General features: G+C 33.2%; 1 protein-coding gene across 2 annotated transcripts; it reads right to left on the bottom strand.

Annotated features, from left to right (window-relative positions):
• Positions 1–3,521: 3,521 nt before the first annotated feature.
• LOC126821818 (coiled-coil domain-containing protein 85C) lies at positions 3,522–9,205 on the bottom strand. Of its 2 annotated transcripts, XM_050550324.1 has the most exons (6): positions 8,154–9,205; positions 7,364–7,446; positions 7,140–7,226; positions 6,790–6,867; positions 6,444–6,542; positions 3,522–6,216 (listed from the first exon to the last, which is right to left on the bottom strand). In XM_050550324.1, exons 1-6 carry the CDS (start codon positions 8,827–8,829, stop codon positions 5,659–5,661), a joined length of 1,581 nt encoding a protein of 526 aa, XP_050406281.1. In that variant the 5' UTR covers positions 8,830–9,205; the 3' UTR covers positions 3,522–5,658. The 2 variants fall into 2 exon arrangements, with proteins under 2 accessions (XP_050406281.1, XP_050406282.1); XM_050550325.1 differs by lacking the exon at positions 6,790–6,867.
• Positions 9,206–9,824: the final 619 nt, after the last annotated feature.

Genomic DNA, 9,824 nt, shown 5'->3' with positions numbered 1-9,824 from the left:
AATCAAAGATTGAAATAAAGCTTGAATTGTTGGAGGAAATGAAATGAAATGAAATGGGGTTTAACGTCCTACTGTTTTGCTCCGAACTGGGCTAATGAAGACGGGCATACGCCATACAGTGTGCTATGAGGGAAATTTTGCCCGGACAGCTGCACTACGGCCTACTCTTATATCGAATTCCAACTGTCAAGGGATCTTTTACGTGCAAGCCAATGTGTACACGGGACCTCGGTTTTTCGTCTCATCCGAATGACTAGACAGTTGTCCTTGTCAGGCCCTCCGTCCTGCATCACTGACAAGGGGGAACCACGAATTGTTGGAGGAGGGGGGGGGGCAATTTGATCCGTTTTTACATATTTGAAATGTCTTCCTTTCAAACACTTCTAAGTGCTAGACTAGACCCAGTACTTGAGACCTCGGGGCATAGTGTAAGAGTGCATATTGATGAAATATGCACAGATAGTTTATTTTAGATATTTAATTTTTATGTATTTTAAAGAATGTATAGTTTATAGATTATATAGTTTATTTTAAATGTATATATGTTTATTAAAGGCAGCGAATGAATAATCCCCTGATAAGCATAAATCTACCTTGACGCTGAATCAGTTAATTAATGTCTAATTAATACTTTAGAAAACATTTCAGGCCTAAAGAAAGACCTGCAATAGGCAGATTTAGCTCTTGCATAATGCATAATTTACAAATGAATGAGTAAAATATAGAAGTTAGGTAAAAACACTAAATAATAAAAAGTTCTTGTATATCTAAAAGTCACTTTAAAACAGATTTAAAATAATAAAAAGTTCTTGTATATCTAAAAATTACTTTAAAACACGGTTTTAAAAATGGTTTTAAAATCGTTGTCGTGGGAGGGCGCGTCGAATTACCCAATAACACCCAATAACACCCAATAACTGCCCAATAACACCCAATAACTCCAAAATAACACCCAATAACACCTAATAACTCCAAAATAACAACCAATAACTACAAAATGTTGACTTTGGAAACACAAAATTTCAACTAAATTGTTATTTTGTATATCCAAAGTTAACAATTTGGTGTTATTGGACAGTTATTGGGTGTTATTAATTTCTTGTCAACAAAAATCACATATACCAGTTATCTCCCTTCAGGCGAGTGAGCGTGAAACTCCGATTTGGACACAAAGCAGCGATGCTTCTTTAATTCAACTAAATTGTTATTTTGTGTTTCCAAAGTCAACATTTTGTAGTTATTGGGCAGTTATTGGGTATTATTGAGTAATTCGACGCGCCGTCGTGGGAAGAGAGGGCGGGTCATCTTCTCACTACTCAGAATGTCGTTACCTGACCTATTTAACCTATTTTCCACCAATCAAAATTGAGTTTAATCCTTCACGTGAAATTCTTAATAGTACCGGGACTTTTGGAAGATATAAATAATCTAGTTTAAATTTTACCATTATCTTCGCTTAATAAATTACTATTGGATCTCGTCTTATATACAGATAACAACAACCAAAAGAACCCACTTTTACAATAGCATACAATTAAGCAATTGTCCTTGGGCATCATCAAACCTCTGCGCACAACTGTATGCAGGCCTATTAATGTCTGGTATTTAGACCTAAATCATGAAGAGACAACGTTAATGTAAAGATTTCAATGGAAAATATCGGACATAATTACAGTATTACTTTTATTGGTGTCGGCCATATTTTAGCAATTATTTCTATTATCGATGTTAGTTCTGACTATTATTTTTTTATTGACGTCCACTAGGTTATTGTTTTGTTAGTTGGTGATTGCAGTATGCGTTAATCAAGTATCTTAACCGACTTAATCATTTTGTGTGGAAATATACCTATGTACATTGCATCAAAGTACTTATATAAAAGTTTTGCAATAGTATGAGGATGGATTTGGATAGATGTTTCTTTTTTTTCAGTTATTTTGAAAATATTGGTAAACACTGGGACAATATGTTTCTTGCTCTCGCTGGACAAAATGTCGAAAAGTTTTCTCAGCTGTACAACGAAATACAAATGACATTGTAACTGAGAATTTGTGGAAGAAATAGTTTCGATCGATAACTTTACATTATAATTATATCGATATGCAGATATTTTGCAGGTAATATATAGTGCACTTACGTATTTGTTCGTTTTTCATTGTTTAAGATAAACCGACTTGGACGATTAGGTGCCCACAGTTAACAACATCATGAAGTATCTTATTGTCACTTATGTACAACGCCTTTACAACTGGACAGGATAAAAGGGCAAGCGTGAATTTGGGGCACATGCTACAGCTACCATTGTTTTTATTAAGTAATATTGATGATACATCATTGTTTGAAATAAGTGAATATCCATGATGAAAATAATAGTTCTGGTACGATGGGGTTTATTTAAATGTTTTTACAATCTCTCATCAAAATATCTTCAAAGTCTTTTTGAACCCTCTGCATATTTCAGGTGCAATTTAGATTTGAATTGTATGTGGTTTGTGGTCTAAGGTTAATATGGGAAGAGTTGTGTTGCTTTGTCAGGATGCACATCAACAGACCTAATGTGCTTTCCTTTTGAATTACAGAGCCAGTCAGAAGAAATCCAATGTTTTAAATACTACCAACAAGGAAAACAAAGCCGCGGTTAGTCTTTTCCTGACAAATTCAGGGAACGGGATGGTGGGAGATCCCAAAGAATGTCAACCATCCAAATTGAGAACGCATAATAATAAAACATGAAACCAAATAAATAGTTTTGTTATTTTATTAGACTTATTTGGTAGCACACTTGATATTCATTAAAATAAAGTTACCTAGCATGTAATAGAAAATGATCATACATCAGATTCAGAAGATATTTGTATTAAATTAGTCTTAGTTCAACTATAATATGTAGACGAAAGAAACTTTGTTCAAATTGCTTTGTGCTTTAATTATCATTTAAATGAGAGACCCATATGAATCCCATAGAGGGCCCATATTAAATACTATAGCATATACACAAAGATCCTATGAGTCCCTTATTATGCCCATATTACATTTATTTGCACCCCACATGAATCCCATATAGTACCCATATTACATGTCTTAACATGGCCATATCGGTCCCATGCAAGCCCCATATTGCATTTATTTGCACCCCACATTACATTTCTTAACATGGCTACCCATATAGACCCCACACAAACCCCATTTAGTACCCATATGGTTGAGCCCATATGAATGTTGGGTGCAAAAATGTTGGGGTCCCATATGGTCTCCCCATAATACATGACACATGGTACCCATCAGTGAAAATTATCAGGGAAGAGATAGGCCATTTCCGAAAAACCAAAGGGTGGGCGAAGGGTGTGTGTGTGTCATATTCCTCAAAAATACGCCACTGGCGGAGTTTATATTTTCAAAATACCTATATATGTATATATAGTTATACTACATAAATAGTAAATTATGTCTCCAAATACAAGTACTGTATTTATCCACATATAGCGTTTAGACAGTATAGGCTAAGACAGCTCAAAACTTAGAATAACATAATAATTTTATTCACTAACCTAATAATACAGTAAAAAAAAACCCACAATAATAGCAGATTTTACAATTTTAAACATGATAATATTAATATTGTATGTTCACAGAATCTCTCAACTGTAGTATATGTATGGGTACACCTACACAAGAGTCCTTATAGATTTTTTGTTACATCAAAAACCCAGATATGTGAACCCTTTCAAAATATTTTAAGGCAGCTATTTTAAAGGGTAAAACCATACCCTCTTCTTTAATAAAGGCACTAAATAATAACTTGATTGTAAAAGGTCAATATATTATTTACATGTAAATTTCACTTTCTGTTATCTGCGACAAATTAATAATCATTAATAAAAAAATTGTGTGAATTATTATTTTCGTAAAGAAAAAATGAATATTTGTTGTGTATTGCCATGATGCGAAATAAAATGAGTATACAGTAGTGCTTTAATGAATTACAGCAAACAAAAAAAACCCTTTATATTAGCTATTATATATATATATAAGGCAGTGTTATTTAAATGCTTCCTTAAACAGAACAATTAATGTTCTATTATGATATATTCTGAACAAAATTAGCTTGTAATACCTCATTCATACCAATGGCAGATTTCGGTGGATATGGGAATTGGTAGGGTGAGGGGTGCACAAAAATAATATTGTAATAAACTGAACTTTATCCCTATGATGTATAATACCAGGTATATGCTGTTTTAATACATTTTGATTAAGTATTGACCCAAGAATACATCAATTACAATATTAGCCCACTCAAACAACCACATTTTTGGAAAAGGCTCAATATTTAGTAACAACTTAAGCCTATTGAAAATATAATATAGATTACTGTGCTCAGAGAAATGGGGGTTTAGTGTCTACACGACAGAAACTAGGTCATCTCAGGACCAACTCACTGGTTTCATTATATTTCAATAATTCGTTTGCGTGTAGGGTTTTTTAGCAAGGAATTAAAAGTTGACAAGAATGATAAGGCCCCTGATGTACATATATATATATATACGATCTGGTTTAAAGATATATTAGTTAAGAGTTTAATAAAGAGTTGGCCATTCTTGCTATAATAATTCAAAAATAGAGGATAAAAAAAAGCTTATAATGAAAATTTCCGTTAAATTACTTTATTCTGAACGGAGTCGTCACTGTTGGAATTTTGGACTAGAAACAGGCATCAACTGTGTCTGCACCATCTACGAGAATTGCCGTTTGATTGACAGACGATAACTTCACACACATATTCTCGATTATCAAGTAACATTCTCAATTGCTATGGTACCCTCGATTTGTAGGCCTTTCATCGGGTGTCTCCAGATGCAACATCGGTGACTAACGGTAAACGTTAGCTTGGTAGGCCATTTATTGATTTAATTTTAAATGGACAACTGTTTAAATCCAAGCTGTATCCAAGCCATCCAAGGGTCTACAGAGTTGATTTTGAGCTTGTCATGTAAATAAAGGTCTAATTAATAATTTCTATAAAATCTGAAACCTAAATAAAGACTTGCAATAGGCAGATTTAGCTCTTGCATAATGTATGTTTAAGAGAAGTTCCCTACCTATCATCAAGCATAGCAATAATGAGATTATAAATATAATGCAGGTTGTTTCAGGTATATAAATATGTTATGTAAGAATATAAAAGATTTGATATAATATATTGTGTACAATATGCTTATACAAATACCATTTTAATAAAGTAATTTATTTAGCAGTATATTCAAAACAATTCGCTGTTTTTCATTTATTAACATTATTGGGACTAGATTCGTACTTAATTATGAGACAAACAATTTGTTCATTTATATGTTAGTGAGAAAATCTGACTTCAAATAACAGACAAATTTAATGAGTTTCGCACCGAAAATAATACTGTCACATTTGCCCTCATGAGTAACATAAAGAAAAGTAAATGTGTTTTCTCCATGCCATTTAACAACTATATAATAAAGCTTTTAAGTTATCCCCAAATCTTATTCATTACAAGTCTTTACAAGACAGCTAATATTTTCCCAATATTCAAGAAAAAGAAATTAATCCATTTTATACTCAAAAAATCACTTTAGTTTTGTTTTTTTTTAAAATTACAAATGTACAATTTTCATGATGCAATTTAATTTAAGGTGGGTTGTTTCCATCCATGTAAGTCTGACGCCATTCTTGATGATAATATTCACCTCTTGATGATGCAGGGGGAGGAGGAGGTGGGGGTAAGCTGTGATGGCCATGTGGCCTAGAACTAAGCTGGCCCGAGGAATGATTATTGTAAGGCATGTGGGGAGGGGGCGGAGGAGGTGGATCATTTTGATCCAAAAAGTAAGATGGCGATCTTGATGAAGCTGGCTGTCGTGTGTTTTGATATGGTGGGGGTTGGGTGTGATGATGTTGGGGAGGGTCAACATGTCCAGCTATATGCTGATTAGAGTAATGATGGGGAGGAGGGGCAGAGGGATGATAAGAGTTGGGATCCCTGTTACCATGGTGATGGGGTTGGAATTGATGATTAGATAAGTAAGCGTTTGAAGGTTGTGTAGGTTGGTTTACAGTACTAGGCGGCCGCGATGATGGCGGAGCATTATACGGTGGGGGACGTTGTTGTTGTTGTGTAGGAGCTTGATGACCCTGTCTTGATCCTGGATTTTCGGGTCTCCCATCACCCAATTTTCTCCAAACAACCTAAAAAAAAAAGCAATGGCTATGCAGTATAAATTTAAGAAGTAATCTTTTGCGTACATTTGATAAAACTTAACTGCCAAATAACAAGCATCTGTGTTGAAATTGGTTTCATAAAAAATAATTATTTTTCATGGTACTCCCAACTAAAAATTCCGGAACCAATATTATAGTTTTCAACTACGATGTACTAAAGACTGTTCAGTAAACTTTGAATAGCAGAGACTTACATTACACATTTCTCTAACAATAGCCAATTCTTTATCATCTAAATTTTCATCTCCAGTTTCACCACGAGACCTCTCTAGTTGTTCATGTACTTGTAGAACCTGTAATAATTAACATATCATTCAATTACAAATAATTATTAGTATGTGTGTTATCAAACATTTGTCTAGAATATTTAAATTGAAATTATAAATATATGCATGGGTGCAAAGTGTAGACTGACACAGCTTTATATTCCATGCAATTAATTTTATGAGTCTTTAAAATACTTTTTTCTTTAAATTAAAAAACAATATTTTTTAAGTAAGTATTATTCTGAAACAAATTATGTATTAAAACATATCGAACCTTCATAGCATGCACAACAGCTTCTGGTTTGGATGTATTGGAAGGAGAGGGATTAGTATTGGGTGATGATTTTCGATCCTATAAATAAACAAATTCATGCTTCACTAAATAAACAAGGAGAATATCATTTACATTATTTTTTAAAATCCAGTCATTAGTATCTGTGGTCTAAGGGGAGATAATATGGCAATGAGGCCAGAGAATGCAGTTACCTCCCATTAAGAATAATCATATGTGATATCCAATCTTTTGACAAAGAAATGCCCTTTAAATATCAAAATCCATGAACATTTACATACACCATACATACATGCATTTCATAGATTTAAAAAATATAAAATTAAAATTACCTGTAGTAAATCAGATTTTGCACTATTTGTATTGTTTGTATTACGATCATTAGCTCGAAAACCTTCAGCACCATTTCTTTCAACTCTCTGAAATTATTAAATCATTAGAATTATACAGATATAATCACATAAGAATATTTTATGCAACTTTTGAATATATAATGCTCACATACAAAATATTAATACTAACAATAATGTAGAATTATAGATCAATTATTCAATACCTGGGCTAACTGTTTTCTGTCATCTTCTAATATTCTTAATTTATCTTCTAACTGGCGAATATACTGGGCTGTATGATCTGGAACTGAAAGAAATAAATAAGGTAAATATTCAATTATTAAAAGGGACATAATGCCAAAACTCAATTTTGATGAGTGTTTCCCTTTTTATATACTAGGTACCCGTACGTTACATGTATATCAATATTTATAGCATTACAAAGCTTAGCATTGTATATACTGATCAAGACAAATATTTGTTTACTGGAAATTTAACAATGGAGATATTAATGAAAGAAGAGGGGAGACCATAAAAGTTTAACATCTAACAAACATGTCCCGCATGTTTATAGTGACCTAGAAACTTAAACTATGTACAAGGGATATGACACAAATTCATACCACTGTGTTGTTTAACTAAAGCAGGTTGTTCATGGGATCAAACCTTTTATACATGTACCTTTGTATAAAATTGTATTTTACTCAACAACAACTGAAAAGATACCTATGACTGTTATGAGTCTTTAACATATAAGTTTTAAATGTACATATATTGTTAAGGACAGTTACTTGAATTCGGTATACTTCTTTACTAAATTAAATGTAACTATTATTTTATACTATACTTTTTTTGCATAAATGCAAAAGCTTCAGAAATGCAGATAAATTTGTTAAAAAAAAAAGTGGCCTTCAATCATTAACATGTATCTATTTCCCCTAGTCAATATTATATAGTAATAATACTAATAGTATACAGTTTTTAATTAATGAAATGATTTCATATTGTACTAACTATTAGATGTGTTAGCTTGTGTAGGAGTTTGCTGTCTATCATTTTCTGTTAAATGTACTCCATCTTCTTGACCAGCCATAGTACCACTACTACTACCATCCCCATCATCACGATCCTGTGTCATATGAATACGCTCTTGATCTAAATACAAACACAATTCCTTTAGTTCCATATTCTGTGAAATCAATTCCTCTTGCTTTTGTTCAAGTTCTTTCAGTTTATCTTGGTAGACAGCTACTTCACTTCTCATTACACTTGCAGTATAGCGACCAAATCTCTGCCATTCTCTGGCTAGTTTTCTTCCCCTCTGCCTGTCATCATCAAGAAAACAACACAGATCGCGTAATTCTTGACACTCTTCTTGAACTTTCTGATTATTTTCTTTCAATCCGCGGATTTCCATCAGGTAAATTTGCATTTTACGGGTTACCTCCTTAACCATGTGACCTTGTTCCCCCATCAACACTTTATAATCATTCTCAACGCGTCTTATTATTCTAGTTAAATCATCTACCCCCTTTCTTCTTAAGTCTTCATCTGTTAATTTGGCCAAGGCACTGATAGATGAACTAGGCTGCATGGGTTTGAAAGAGGGCGGCCTTGATGAACTAGTTGAATGGCTTCCAACACTGTTTGGTGTTGATGGAGTGCTCACACGTTGATTTTCCCACTCCATCTTAGATTTTAAATCAAGCAAAACTTTGAATTAATTGTTAAACACTAGGCCTAGAACTGACAGCAACATATGGCGTCAGTCAGCACGAAAATGAAGTTATTCAACTACAATGATTGCAATGTGAATGTCAAATATTGTCAATAAACGTAAACTTTTGTCATTCGTGAGAACTCGGCTGATGACCAGTTAAAAACAATCCTCTTCAGCACGTTGCGAAAGATTGGAAATATATTACTTTTCAACAAAATTATATTCCCAAAACATAAATATGTATCGCTGTATAATTATTTCACATCGTTAATCCACTATTTGGTGAATATTTAGGGGGAACCTCCGAAAATTGCAACAGGTAAGTTCATCAACATGGCTGACAGGGTCAAGGTAAATTCCCACTAGGGGGCGACAATAACATCGGAATGTAAGTTTATGGCGAGAAAGGTTAGATAAAAATGCAAACTAAAGATAAAACTGTAAACTTTGTGAACTAATCTTTTCTTGCGGCACGTTTGATTTATTAATTAAAGCCCACCAATGTCATTGGAGAGACTGTTATTCTCTTGTAAACTACAATATTGTGAAAGATTTAATATGTGAGGTAAGTTCATCAACATGGCTGACAGTGACAGGGTCAAGAAAAACACCAGAAAGTAAGTTTATGGCAGGAAAGGTTAGACAAAAATCCGAACTATTAGAATTAATCTTTTGTCACGGTACAAGTTCCCCAAATTCATTTGAGGGAGTGGTAAACGCTTACAAAATGCAATACTGAGAAAGTTTAATCTTTAAAATGAATACAAGCCAAAAAATGGTCCAATTCTGTTCATTATTTGTAAAGATAATAATGTGATGAATTTGAAAATTTTGGAACAGCAGACGCTACAAACTGGATGTGGTCAAAACGGACTTAAACTAAAACTGCCAAAATCCACAATGGACAAAACGAGTCAATATGTGGTAAAATTTATCTAAATATACGACCAAACACGTGGTAAAAT

The sequence above is a fragment of the Patella vulgata genome, chromosome 5 (genome assembly GCF_932274485.2).
Source record: "Patella vulgata chromosome 5, xgPatVulg1.2, whole genome shotgun sequence".
NCBI classification, from domain to species: Eukaryota; Metazoa; Mollusca; class Gastropoda; family Patellidae; genus Patella; species Patella vulgata.
The sequence above is the reverse complement of the archived record's forward strand: the minus strand, read 5'-3'. Positions and strand labels throughout refer to the sequence as shown.

Excerpts from the sequence above, each read along its gene's own strand:
- LOC126821818 (XM_050550324.1), bottom strand. The coding sequence starts at position 8,829 with ATGGAGTGGGAAAATCAACGTGTGAGCACTCCATCAACACCAAACAGT. Across the intron at positions 6,868-7,139 it reads CAAAATCTGATTTACTACAG|GATCGAAAATCATCACCCAA; the intron begins GTAATTTTAATT and ends GTTTATTTATAG. Across the intron at positions 6,543-6,789 it reads CTGTTGTGCATGCTATGAAG|GTTCTACAAGTACATGAACA; the intron begins GTTCGATATGTT and ends TAATTATTACAG.